Source organism: Ostrinia furnacalis, unplaced genomic scaffold, assembly GCF_004193835.3.
Source record: "Ostrinia furnacalis isolate ACB-3 unplaced genomic scaffold, ASM419383v2 OfSCF2311, whole genome shotgun sequence".
NCBI classification, from domain to species: Eukaryota; Metazoa; Arthropoda; class Insecta; order Lepidoptera; family Crambidae; genus Ostrinia; species Ostrinia furnacalis.
The window spans coordinates 634,691-649,118 of record NW_021132550.1 but is presented as its reverse complement, the minus strand read 5'-3'; the positions used below and the strand labels follow the sequence as shown (position 1 = coordinate 649,118).

The following is a 14,428-nucleotide window of genomic DNA, read 5'->3' as shown; positions in this document are numbered from 1 at the left end:
TAGTCTCGTAGCTTTACGTAATTTTGTCCTTCTTTTAGTATATTTATTTGTAGTACATTCTATTTTTCTGCAAAAATGAATCGTCGGAGGCGACTGTACTCGTGGCATATCACAGATAGGTACTTCTTTTAAATTCATTTTAAAGTTAACTACACTCAGCGGCACGGAATTTGGCCCAAGCCTAAACACCCAGATATGAGGCCAAATAGGTGTTGTATACCTAAGTTTCGTGTGACATGTTAACAGAACATTTGTTTTTGTTAATTTAAGAGGCTACATTAATAAAAAAAAAGCGTCTGTTTAACTTTTTTGACTCTAGAAACGCATTTCGTTGTTGGAGCGTAAAGAGTACGGGTAAGTTCAAATTCGATATTAAAATGTTGTAAGGGTTTGGCGTTTTGTTTTTTGTTTCTAAATTAATCTTAGGGTAATTCTCGTTTCCATAATTTGAGAATAATGCCTATTACTCCAGCTCAAGTTGTTCAAATAGTGTTGCTTAGAAGTCAAAGGCGTATGCAGCGGGAGATGGCTGAAACTTTTAATTTATGGCGTACAAACTTAAGATACACGTTAAAAAGGCATGACCAGACCGCCTTTTACACAAGAAGACCAAGAAGTGGGGAATTAAGGTGTATGTTAGCGCGCGATTACCCGATTATCGTGCTTGCAATATCAAGAAATCGGGTTCTCACTACGTTTGAGATACGCCAGCGTTTAAAAACAGCAAGCCCAGTGAATGTCAGTGAGCACACAATAAGAAGAAGGATGGAAGATCATAACCTGCATACTCGAAGACCAGCACGAGGACCAGAACTTCTCCGATACCTTCGCGAAGTACGACTTACGTTTTCTGGAGAACATGCAAATGAAATTAAAAGTTTCAGCCATCACCCGCTGCATACGCCTTTGACTTCTAAGCAACACTATTTGAACAACTTGAGCTGGAGTAATAGGCATTATTCTCAAATTATGGAAACGAGAATAACCCTAAGATTAATTTAGAAACAAAAAAAAACGCCAAACCCTTACAACATTTAATATCGAATTTGAACTTATCCGTACTCTTTACCCTCTAACAACGAAATGCGTTTCTAGAGTCAAAAAAGTTAAACTGACGCATTTTTTTATGAATCTAGCCTCATAAATTAACAAAAACAAATGTTCTGGTAACATGTCACTCGAAACTTAGGTATACAACCCCTATTTGGCCGCATATCTGGTTGTTTAGGCTTGGGCCAAATTCCGTGCCGCTGAGTGTATTTCAATTTCGTAACGAAGGATTTTAAATAAATTTATGTACAAGTAGTACAAGTTTTAGTTCTCATTTTGAACATATTTAAACATTTGACTTTTTGAAAAGTAGAAATAAATGTCTTCCAGTGTTATAAAATACATAAATACATAGGTAAATATTTTATTTAAAAGGAACAAAAGTGTGTTTTATGAATTGTTCTATTATTGTTAAATAGTTTCTATATCTCACTCTATTGTTCCATCACATGGATACGGTGTGTATCACCAAACAAATCCATGTTTATTTGATGTATTAGGCAACCACAAAAGTGAGGCTCGTATTCATAAACCTCTCTCGATGTTTGACTAAAACCATGAGTTGGAATAAATTGACTATGACTTGGTTAACGGAAGATGACAAATAAACGTATTTTGCTATCAAAAATGTCCTACATTACATATTATTGAAGCTCCCCAAAATATTTTGTAACATCGCGATAAACTCAATAGTTGAATAGATCACGTAACTGTTCCCAGTGATAGGTATTTAGGACTCCATTTCACTAGAACAGCCACTTCATAAAAAACGACGGCCTCTCGTGCTAAATCAGACAATCCGTTCAAAAGTCAATATTTTGTAAGCTTCCAACTCAACTTAAGATCAGCTTACCAACACTTGCCTCCATAATACTTCAGTAAAAATACCTTAACGTTACTATCACAGTCAGGAAACTAACATACGACGCTTTAATCCTGGATCCAGCTCCCGTCGTCCAGAAGCGGCTTTCCTTTATCTTTGGTGCACAGTTGCTGTGCTTGTCTTCTGTAATGCACATGGCGTATGCCATCATATGGGGCAGGAGGTTCTGTTCGTAGCTGGCGGTGAACAAGTGCTGCCAGGGTCCTGCTGCGAAGACGGCTACGTCTTCTCCACCGTGGGTCTCGGAGTCGAGGGGAACTAAGCTTGGGTAGGAGTAGCCTAGGTCACCTGAAATGTTGGTAATATTTGAGATCAGTAAGGTGGATAAAGATTAATACATAAAATGCTAAACGTAAACCATATAATTTTTCTTTAAAGACTTAAATGGGTCTTTTCTTTGCCTAGCAACTGCCAGTAACGTTTTGGACAGAGACATTAGCTAGCAGCTAAACTGTAGATCTTGACTAGGTATCTAAGAGATTTATAAGTGGGAACGAGAGGTAAGATTAGTCTCACGTAGTGGTTGGTAGAGTAAATAAGCACAAGAAAGAGCGTCGTTATGTTAAGTAAGTAGGTATTTTGATTATAAAAAGTTAATAGCAATATCAAAGATCTCTGTGTTGCTATCATACAACACAGTTACATACTCATAAAGATTTTTCAGTGCAGTGAAAGTGCAGAAAGCGTTGCGTTTCTTCTGTAAATTAATATGTTAGAGTGCTTAAAAATACTTACGATTCATAAACTGCTGATGCAGCGTCACATCGACCCTCTTCCCATCGGCACTAATCGAATCAGCCTTCCCATTTGCATAGCTTATAGTAGTATACGGTATGTTATCAGCTCCAGTGGCCGTGTCCACTGTCCCCAGAATGTCGTTGCCTCTTGAAGGATACCCAGCTACCGTCATAGTGTGGGCATGGTCGGAGCTGACCACGATCAGTGTGTCCTGCTCACTCGTAAGGGACTTGGCTTTCTTGATGGCTTTGGAGAACTCGACTGTCTCGTCGAGGGCCAGGTGTGCTAAGCTGTCGTGGTGGGCGTGGTCGATTCTGCCACCTGCAAGAAAATAAATTCGTTACACAATCTTCCATACTTATTGTAAGATTTTATCGATCAAGCACTTATATTAAAGTAGTTGAGTAAAACCTATGAGTAACAATAATTTATGATTTAGCAGTGTATGTTTTACGTCATCAGGTTTTCATAATAAAAAAAAAACGAGAAAAACAATCACTCTGATAATTAAAAAATGCTTTGATTTCCCCATGTTTCGCCAAATTACATAGTGTTAATTTCCATGTTGAAAGAATAAAAGAAAAATGTTTTATGAGTATTATGATACAAGTGATTAGATCTTTATTGATAGTGTTATAAAGTCTTAAATAACTCCTCGCATTTTCTGGAGGATTATAAAAACGCGTGCGTCATTTAGGAACCAATCGAAACCGCATCGAAAGGCGGGTGGCACGTCACCGGCCTTATTATATCAATGTTTACATAACATAATGAAATCAAATCAAATCAATGTCAATCATGGCGTTTTATCACGAAAACTATTGCATTGTGAACCGTGACCCTCGTGATAACAATGGGCATGTCAAGGTTGCTTGCAAATTAAAAAGTTATTCGCTTATTCGTTCCAGGTAGCGATTCACTCAGACTTTTTGATGAAAGAATTTGTTTTGGTGGTCATGGGGGAAGTCCGGGAACAGATATTATTATCTCCAACTTCTTTCCTCGCTTAGTCCAGTTGAATTTAATTCTGGAACTAGATTACTCACAATGATATCAACCAAAATATGATTGGTTTTCAAGTAGAAATTCAACGATTGGCAAACTCAAGTAGGTCGAAGCTCAACTTCGAATCAAGTATTGGGCGGAAATTTTGAATCTGAGCCATAATCTGGTATTCTGATTCAGCCGTATTTTAAAATCACTAGCCATAGTAGGTAATAGAATACTATAAATCATCATCATCATAATTTCAGCCACAGGATGTCCACTGCTGAACATAGTCCTCCAGGATTTCCAGATTGGCCGGTTTCCAGGTGCCTGCATCCAGCGCCTTCCTGCAACCTTTATGAGGTCATCTGCTGTCCACCTTGCGGGCGGACATTCCACTCTACTTTAAAAGATTTGATGATAATAATGATTCATTAAATACCTTCAACGAACAAGAAGTATCCTTTCTCGTTCCTGCTCAGCATCTTGATGGCGACTTCCACCATCTCTTCGAGGGTCGGCTGGTTCTGAGCCTGCAGGTGGTAGCTCATGTGGTCGTCATGGAACAGGCCCATTAGGTATTCTGGAAGCTCGTCGGAGTTGTAGACCTGGAAATACACACATAATTTTATAGACTGAGAAAATGTTTACTCGAATACCAGGATAAAAAATAGTATATTTTTCATCTAGATCCGTTTAGTAGTTTTTGCGTGTAAGAGTAACAAACATCCATACGTCTTCACATGCCTTTACATTTTAATAATATTAGATGGGATGGGTATCATAAATGAGCATAGGTGTGCCAGGGTGTGAGTGGTAGAGCTAGAACCCCATTATAGACCATGCTTACAATTTTATGTGATACGGAACAGACTGGCGATGCATCATCACTATAATATTAGAGCGATAGCATTCGTTAGTTCGTTCGTTTCAGCCGAAAGACGTCCACTGCTGGACAAAGCTGGACAAAGCTATAAGTCTGCTTCTCATTACTAGCATGCCGTGGAAATACGTTATAGGATTACTATCTTGCTTAACACAATGAAGAATGTTCACTAATTTTGTTTTTTAGCTTTCTGTATTCTCTGTTAAAAATAAAAAATACAAGTGAAAGAATTATTTCGATACGTCAATTAGTTTCCAAGATATTGAATTTTAAAAGTGCGGGCTGCGGCCGGCCCGCCATTTTATGCGCGTGACGTCATATTACAACGACTGGCTCATATTTGTATGGGTGGAATCTTGCAAACTGAATTAAGACCCACTTCCAGGCAACCGATTAAGCTGAAATTTCGCAAACACATGTGATTTGGATGACCATGCAATATTATGATGACATGGAGCTGATCTGATGATGGAGCTGGAAGGTGGCCATAGGAACTCTATAATAAAACGACTTAACTGCATCGAGTTTGGGCTCGTTCGTTTTGTATTGTTGAGTATTTTAATTCTATATAGTAATCGGGGTCTAATGATGGAGCTGGAAGGTAATTCGCAATAAAACGACACAATCGCATCAAGTTTGGGTTTGGTTCAATTTTAATTTCTGTGATGGGTCTGGAAGTTAATATGTATAATAAGTTTGTATTTACAAAAAAAAAATATTTGAGTATGTTTATATCCATTTTCTAGTGAGCGGACGCTGTGAATGTACGTCACACGGGGTCACGTGACCGTCGGCGGGACTCAATATTTAAACGAACTTTGAATGCCTATAAAATCATAACTACTGGGTATTTTTGAATGAAATAAAAACTAATGTATTTGTAAATGTAAAAGCTTAACTTTAACATAGGTTTCAAGTGATTTTGCATACCTAGTAACATTCTCAAATTTCCACGAAGGTACGGGCCTATGTCACATATTCGTAAAAAGTTCGTCAATTTTTTTTTCACAAGTTACTTGAACGAGACCATAAAATAAAGCTTGAGTAGAATAAATATCCACTCACCATAAAGGACGAAGCACACTTATCAACCCGGAAACGGATCGTAACCGTATCAACTCGATGCGGTCAGTATCCTTTATATGAAACTCTGTACTGCAACGCACACTTATCCGCACTGTAACATAAACGCGGTGTTGTGCCTTTCTGGGTTGATAAGTATGGGCCATACCTTAAAGAATGAATGTCTACTAAAGTCAGTTTCGCAAATCACTCCGTAGCTGAATAGCGCTGTCGTTACCTAACTACATAGTTCAAATAGGCTTTCCAGTTGTGGGTAAGTTGTGGGGCAAAAACGATTAATTGACCCAATGACTCATCATAGCCGGAGCTAACTTGAAAACGTCTGCTACAGCATTCTGGGGTGTAAATCACAATGAGAGTAGAGTCAGTGGGGACACTTCGATAATGCAAAAAACAAGTGTAAGAGTAAGAGACCTCTGTAGACCAAAGGTGTATGCTTATGTCCATGTAAATAGATTTGCTTTTAAATGAGGGCATTTACACTGAAACAGTTTGTACCACTGGCTGATTGATTCTGGTAAGTATAAGTGAGAGTCCTCCTACCGCTTTAGCGCTTACTAGTTGGCGCTACTGTATTAACCACTAGTGAATGGTAGTCCTATGGCCACCTATGGCGCCAAGACTGCAACTGGTGGGGACAAATACGTTAGTCCTCATTGAACCAGTTTACCAGTTCCTTATTAAAAATAAGGTTACTCTCTCTCTCTCTCTCTTTAGATCTCTCTCCGCACTGAACGAAAAAGTACAGAAGATACAGTAGGTAGTTTAAATATTTGACACCAGCCTCCAATAGCCTCCAATTTGTGCGAATCCTTGGGGGAGGCCTTTGTCCAGCAGTGGACGTCTTTCGGCTGAAACGACGACCGAAGATTAGAATTTTTAAGTAATTAAAGGTGGGCTTGCTATATTAACTTCAACTGTGCAAAAACTGTCCATAGCTCAAACGATTCCCCGCCTACGCACCGCTGAGAAGTGCCTTGTGAAAATCGTACAGTTTTCATTCCGCGGAAACGTTTCGGCAAATTGGCAATAACTTCCAGTCAAAAACTTCACAAATAAGGAGATTACAGTTGGAAAAAGCGGATGACCTGAAATTACTTTATTTCTAATGAATTACTAGGTTTCTTTTATAACGTATAGTGATTGAGTAAAACACTCTCTTGCGAGATAAACCTTAAAAAAATAATCGTAAATAGACTCGATGTAGAGGGACAATATTGTATTCTTGGCTTGTGTCCAAAAATGGACTGACAGTAGTTGATAATAATACATATAATGATGATGAGTAGGTAAAAGGTCATTGCTTAACTTGTTATTTAAATCGTTCTATTTATTAAGAAACTACTCTCATTAAAAATAATCGTTTATTACATTATGGAAAGTTATAAACGTATAAGTACTGAACATTTAATAAGTTATGACAAAATGTCTAAAACAAATCATATGAAATTGAATTTGTTTTGTTATTTATTTTTCCATGAATATCTTCTGTTCCAGATAATATCATGACTACATTTAAATAAATATACTAACAAAAACGTTTATGTTTGTGACACGTGTTGGAAAAAATAGGTTAAACCCATTCTTAAGAAAAATGTGTCTTCAAAAAACCACTGGCCTAAGTAAACGTTCGCCTAAAATGATGAATGCACGGAAAATCGAAAAGAATAACTTAAGTATAACTTTGCCCTCCGAAGGGTGCTTGAAAGGGCTGTCGCTACCCGAAGGAACCCTCTGTTGACTTAAGAGGTTGTGGCCTCTTTAGTGGTAGACTTACTTGACTTATGGTCCTATGTCCCCTAGATGGGGCAGAGGGCGTCCACAACAGTCCTCCATCTCGTTCGGTCTTGAGCTTCTCGCTTGATCTCGCTCCAGGTCTTGCCGATCTTCTTCGCCTCGTCCGCTACAGTGCGCCACCATGTTTGCCTGGGTCGACCACGTTTGCGTTTTCCTTGGGGATTCCAATCCAGAGCCTGCTTAGGGATGTGATCGGGGTCCCTTTGGAGAGTGTGGCCAATCCAGTTCCACTTGCGGCGCTTGATCTGTTAGTGGTAGATCGCCTTTTAATTCCCTCGAATTAAGCGTAGGGAAAGTGCTTCTACCAATTGTTATTGTTTTTATTTTTTACAATATCTAAGCTAGTGGACGGTGGAAATCGATGTTAACTGTTAACTTACTAAAATACGATTTCGTTTCTAGTTACTGTACAGATTAAGTCGGTCATTATAATTCCAGGTGTCACGGTATTATTGTGACCATCTTTAATTTGTGATCATTAAATTGACGAAGAAATATACAATGCGACCAATATTTGTGTATTTCCTTGCAAATTAATTTAACAATATCATTGGTATATACTTAGGCTGAGTTGCACCACCTAACTTTAACGGTAACTATAACGATTACCGGTACTTTTTATATGGAGTTTGACAGATTTTTGAAGTTTGTTAAAGCTAAAGTAAGATGGTGCAACCCAGCTTAGCTTAATGTATCAATTTCCAATTTAATGAAATAAACTGCAATACAGGAATACTTAATGTGATTTTTTCCCTGATTGGTTATTCCATAACCTATAGGTAAAAAGGTATCTAGATCTTTTCATGCTCGAATTGTACTAAATTAACAAGAAAACTCTTTCTTGTGTTCCTTACTTCCCTGTTACTTTCCCAAGTATTCATAATTTGTTTCCGCTTGAAAACCCACTTCCTGGAGGATTTTAATATTTATGTAGGTATGGTTTAATTTTTCTAATTTTCTGACCGCTGAAATGCAAATTAGCTTGCCTTTCAAGCTCTGAGTGTTTTTATGAGATTGCGGTGTTCCCGTAGAGGTCAATGCCTTTAGGGACTTAGGCTGGGTTGAACCATCTTACTTAACTTTGACAAAAGTCAAAAATCTGTCAAACTCCATATAAAAACACCGGTTAACGTTATAGTTACGGTCAAAGTTAGGTGGTGCAACTCAATTAACCTTAGTCGTATGAAAAGTAATAGAGAAAGAATGATTTTTGTTAGATTGGTTTTTGTTGACCTATGAGGTGGATAAGTTATGCTTTTTCCAACCAATAATACCTACTTATATATATATAAAATAGTTATGGCCTATAAAATAAGATTTATTTTCTTTTACACGCTAATATCGCAAATCACAGAATCAGACTTNTCTCAATTGTAAATTTAGTATTAATCTAACCAAATGATGTAATCTGTAGTGTTTTCCAATAAAATAAAATAAATAAAAAATAAAGGCCTGGAGCGTGCAATAGCATTGCAAAATCTTAATTACCTTATAAAGTTCATTCCTATCAGTCACGTACTGATGAGTGGCGTTCCTCCGGACCTTGTCCTCATGCCACACCTCCGTCAGGTCCAGCCCATCCAGCCTCCGCCCAGTGCTGGGACCGAGCGCGCTGGACATGTTGGGAAGCATCTCCTTGCGGCCTCCGCCCATGATGACCTGCAATGTTTGAAACAAATACATTTTATGAGACTAAGGATCAATCGGCCAATATGGATCATTGAGGTAGACCTATATTCAGCAATGGACGAATGATGATGAATAATGGAAGCGACGATAGCCCAAAGGACTGCCGCGTCGAGGGTCGGTAGTTCGAACCCCGTTGTCCGATGGGCTGTTGTGGTGAATTCACTTCTAACATAAGCATATTAAGCTCAGATCAATATAGTAAATCAATAATATTCTTTTTTTATACGTTATCATGATAGCTTTTTGCGAGGCCGTCTTCCTTGTGTTCGTCCTTATACATTTCCTTCTAAATTAACGAAGCAACAAAGCCAAGTGTTGAAAAAAAAAATTCACTAAACTTGGGAATCTGAATTTTTAAAGTTAAGAACATAATATTGTTCTAATTACAGCTAAATTATATTGATCGCAAAAAATATTGAAGATAATGCAGGTCACGGGTTTTGCTATTGTATTCTACCTCAAAGATTTAAGAACATAAATCATGGATCAAATTCTGTAATTTAGTTTAAAATATTCATTTTTCATGGAATTGCATTGGTATTCGTAAATCTCTTTCATTGCATGACAGTGAAACACGGCTGGAGGACTCTCAATGACAAAAATACAGACGACAGCACATAACTACACACTGTAGTGTCTTAAGTAGTTATAATAAGAGCGATATTGCATCAAAAATGTATCGTCTGATGTGCATTCGATTCTTTTCTTATCACAAAGTGTTTTCAACATCATTGTTAGATGATTCATTTACTGCTGTCCGTACGGAACTAATTTTCTATTGACGGATTTTTTCTTAAATAAGGGTATTTGAACTCCACTTTTTGTTTATTTCTGTAAAGTTTTCCTCAATCAATCAATTACTTAGGTTTCTGTGTATCGGTATCGAGTAGGCTAATTAGTTTTACGTAGGTATTTTTACCAAGAACAAAATCAAAACAAAAATAATTTTAGAAATAGCGGTAGACCGCATCTTGTTTTAATTTATTTGGACGATTTTTAATTGTATTCCATGTAAATAGATTTAGTAGATTGAAATTGCTAAAACTCCACGTCATTGAATGATTAACTTTGGTTAATTCTGCACTTTCAATGAATTGCAGATTGTAGTTTGCTGAATATTTCCTGGTTATCGTTCCAATCTTGCTTTTTTCCCAAAGTAAATTCCCAAAAAGTCACTGTACCGCGAGATTTTCTTTTAACATAGGTACTTGCTCTTAAGTCACTTAAAAATCCGTTGCCTGCCCTTTAACCAGCTATATGTTTTATAAGTCTAAACGGCACATTGTCAATTCGAACGTATTCCCACCTCTTGTTCCCACCGCTGCAACTCCTGTGCAGCAACGATCTACAGCTTAGTTATTAAAGNTTAGGCGGTTTCTGACAATGTCCTTTTAGCGTTAAGAGACGCATCTCAAACTATAAAATTATAAATAACTTGAAAAAATCGAACTGCCTAAGGCGGGAATTGAACACAACAGCGTATTACACTTGAAAATTTCGACGGGTTCATCCAGTGTCTAAGTAGCTCAGTTGGAAGAGCAGTCGCCCGGCAAGCGGAAGGTCGTGGGTTCAATTCCCGCCTTAGGCAGTTCGATTTTTTCAAGTTATTTATAATGATCTACAGCTTGACCGCCAATATTGACCGATTAAGATTTAAACTACCACGAAAGTTGTCTTCTAGCCAGCTTACCTTGAAGTGCTTCCCAGGGTAGCCCATGACGAGCTGGTGGGCGATGTCCTTGCAGCCGAGCGCTAAACACTCCTCAGGCACGTCGGCGTCCGCCTCCCAGTTTCTGTCTGAAGTGTGCGCGTACATTCCTGCTGGGGACGCATGGGTCACCCGCGTTGTTGTTACTAGACCTGAAAGAACATATTTAATGTTATCATCTTCACCCTCATTGTCATCATCATCATTATCAGTATGGTCATTATCATCATCAATGATCATCATCATCACTCGTCTCGGTCGCTTTTCTCTGTGCGGCGCAAATCGCCGTCTTTAGTTGCATATTATAGAACAAATTTATTCTTAGTCCAAACTTCGAGCGTTGCAACGCTCACTTCTCGCTTTAGTTTCAAGATTTTTGATAGAATGAGCCTTTTGATTAGTAGAATTTTATCGATAAAATGCGCCGATATTATAGACTAGAGATGAGACGTATTTACTAGAACAGATCCACACACTAGGTATTTTACAGTACTAGGCGGCACCTATTCCAATTTTTTAAATACTTGATCCACCTAGTATTTTATAAATTACACGATTTCCGACCCTACCATCAAAGTAATAGAGATTATTATTGCGTAATCCGTAGTCGTGTATTACGCGCACCTAGTATTTCTCGCTAAGCTTATGTGCGAACGTAGAGATTCACTCCGTCTCTGTCTGACCAAACAAATTTGAGCGCGACGAAGCAAACGCACACAAACGTAGTCAAACCATATTCATGTAAACAAGAAAAAATATGTAAATATTTTTATGAAATTGATATCTTTTAAATACGCCAACTTTTAAGTTGATAGTCCTATGCCTGTTGAAGTATGAAGGGAGGAATTATTATTCAATTTCAAATTGCATTATTCATACTACGCTACGGTTGTATCTTTAAAAAACAAATTGTATTTTAAAGTCATATTACGTGGATTAGTCCGCACTAGTCGCGTCAAGTATGCTAAATTACTACGTACGTACTAGGTGGAATAGGTATTTGGATCGAGTATTAATAAATACTAGGAATAGGTGCACCTAGTATCAAATTTACCTAGTATAACCCATCTCTATTATAGACCAATCACAGAATTGAAGTTTGGACTAAGAATAAATTGTTTTGAGCTTCGTTCTGCATTACAAAACTAATATAGTCAGTTGCGATGAGCATTTAGAGTAGGCGCACACCGTTGATTTTTCGTCGGCCGATAGTTTAGTCGGGCAGTTGATCAGTATGGGCATGTATGGGAGTGCGCACACTACGCCGATTCGATTTGGCCGATTCTTCATACAAATTAAAATCGGGCACAACTATCGGCCAACTAAAAATCAACGATGTGCGCCTACTCTTAGACGTATGCCGTTTTGTAAATTATTTTTATAGACCCAATACACTGAACTGTCCCACCCGTGACATTGACAGGGGGGCGCCTCCGTCAATACCGGATTGCTGGTTCCAATTTTTGCCATGTTGCTGGAAACTTTAAAGTTGAACGACGGTGGCGCCCCCTTTCAATGAGTTTGGTAGGACAGTTCAGTGTAGGTCATCTATACATTTATATCATCCCAGAGAGACTACATAGAAAGTGCACTTGAGCAAATACAATAAATACTCGAGTAAATAAAATAAATATGTACTATTGACGCAAGACACTCATCGAAGTGGCAACTCATAAAACAATGGATTTAATATCAATAACAAATTATCAATGCCGTATCTTCTGTTGCAATAAATATACCAACACAATAGACCATTAACAGTTTAAGGAAAGAGTCCTAGAGTCATTGAATTACTGTGCACTAATACCAATTACTTTTCTGTGACATCTATAGCAAGTTACAAAACATTTTATATAAGGTCTAGCGCCTAGTTCAATCACTTTTTGAGGTATGAAAGTGGCACGGGAGGGGTGGCATTGACATATTATGACGTGACAGATCCTACAAGGAAGGAGCTCTGAAGTCTCGTACGTTAAATTTTGATCTCACAAAAACTCTCGTGCCGTTCCTACCTCCTGAGCACTGACTCGGCTCGACTCGGAAGCACTGGACTTATAATACCAATTATTTTTTCTGGGACATCTATAACATGTAAAGAAATAATTTTATTACAGGGAGAATTTATGTACTATGTTTTATGTATTATGGTCAATAGAAGCACTTGATGTTGTAATTACTTAGACAACTAATGATCAGGATCAGACACGTGTATGCATTATTATTTATTATTGGTCTTTAAACTCATAAAACTCTATTGTTATTCTATTCTGGTGAGAAAGGGACTCTACCTAAAAGTTAAGTAAAGCTAGAAATTACACATCACAAGTAGACATAAGATGTCAGTTTTAGATGAAAATAATTCTCAAATAAACTTGTATTAAAGAGGAAGACTCTTCACTCTTTCCGTGAAAGTCGTAAGAGGCACTTAACTAAAAGAGAAATATCCGAATAGGCCTCCACAACCCGACTGGTCAGCGTGGGGACTCGAGGTCAAATACTCCATCCGCCTTTGGTAAGTTAGAGTGGATCGTACAGCTGCAGTGGAAATTGAACGACCTGCTGATGATGATGATGGTAGATGTACCAGTCTGCTTGTAACCACGACTGTAGCTACACAGCCAAAACGTCAAGCGGTACTAAAAGTACTGTACTTTATGAAAAGTGACCCATTTAGATCCGTGATACCATTTTAATTTATACGACCGACGACACCATAAAGATAGCAGGAAGGCGCTGGACGCAGGCCGCTACCAACCGGGCAACATGGAAAGCATTGGGGGAGGCCTATGTTCAGCAGTGGACGTCCTATGGTTGAGATGATGATGACGATGATGATGATGATTGTTTAAAAATTGCCGTGTTTTGACATAGTCCTTACCAACGTCCAGTCCTTCTTTTAACGCCCATTCCCCAATAGAGAGGGCCCTGTTGCCCTTATACAGCTGAGGGTAGCAGGACCCTCTGGTGACGTTGCCGTCCAGGCCAATGACGCCATACTTGGTCTTAACGCCTGAGAGGTATGACGTGGCAGTGCAGGCTGAATCGGCCACTTGGGCGTCCAGGCAGTATGTCTGGGGAGAAATATGAAAGTTAGACAGGTCAGCAGACTGTAACCATTAGCAGACTGCAATCAAACGCCCTTTGCGCTCAGAACTTCCGAAGTTCAATCAACTGTGAGCACATTATTAGGTACTATAACCAAAAACGCAAAAAGCGCCGAAGACAAAAAAAGTTAGACAGGTACTTTTTGGTATAATTTATGTACATTACTTGGTTGAAATACATTTAAAAGGAGAGATAGAGCTTAATTGGCACTATTGGTAGTGCGATACAGTTCAGGAAATCTAAGAGAGTTTTATGGACACGAATAGGTATTTTGTATGTGAAATCAAACTCGGAACCTCTGAGACAAAATAATCTAACTCCCTAACCACTAATAGGACTACGTTGTCTGAAAATTATTTATTATTATTAAAGTGTGCTTGTAAATAGATGAACAAATAAAATCGTCAATTGCTTTTTACACAGAAAAAGGAATTCCAAAAAGACTTAATTATTATTAAAAAAGTAGAAAGAAAAATATGACAGTGGTTCAGCTCGTGCTGCC

General features: G+C 38.2%; 1 protein-coding gene across 2 annotated transcripts in view; it reads right to left on the bottom strand.

The window, feature by feature from the left end:
- Positions 1-1,270: 1,270 nt before the first annotated feature.
- The window catches only part of LOC114355041 (alkaline phosphatase, tissue-nonspecific isozyme), a 37,619-nt gene continuing 24,461 nt past the window's right edge, over positions 1,271-14,428 (bottom strand). For both annotated transcript variants that reach the window (XM_028307698.1, XM_028307697.1), the window contains exons 3-8: positions 13,700-13,892; positions 10,804-10,973; positions 8,913-9,083; positions 4,101-4,266; positions 2,669-2,992; positions 1,271-2,221 (exon numbers count right to left, since the gene is read on the bottom strand). In XM_028307698.1, coding sequence (XP_028163499.1) covers positions 1,926-2,221; positions 2,669-2,992; positions 4,101-4,266; positions 8,913-9,083; positions 10,804-10,973; positions 13,700-13,892 — 1,320 coding nt within the window. In that variant the 3' untranslated portion in view covers positions 1,271-1,925. The remainder of the gene's footprint in view (positions 2,222-2,668; positions 2,993-4,100; positions 4,267-8,912; positions 9,084-10,803; positions 10,974-13,699; positions 13,893-14,428) is intronic.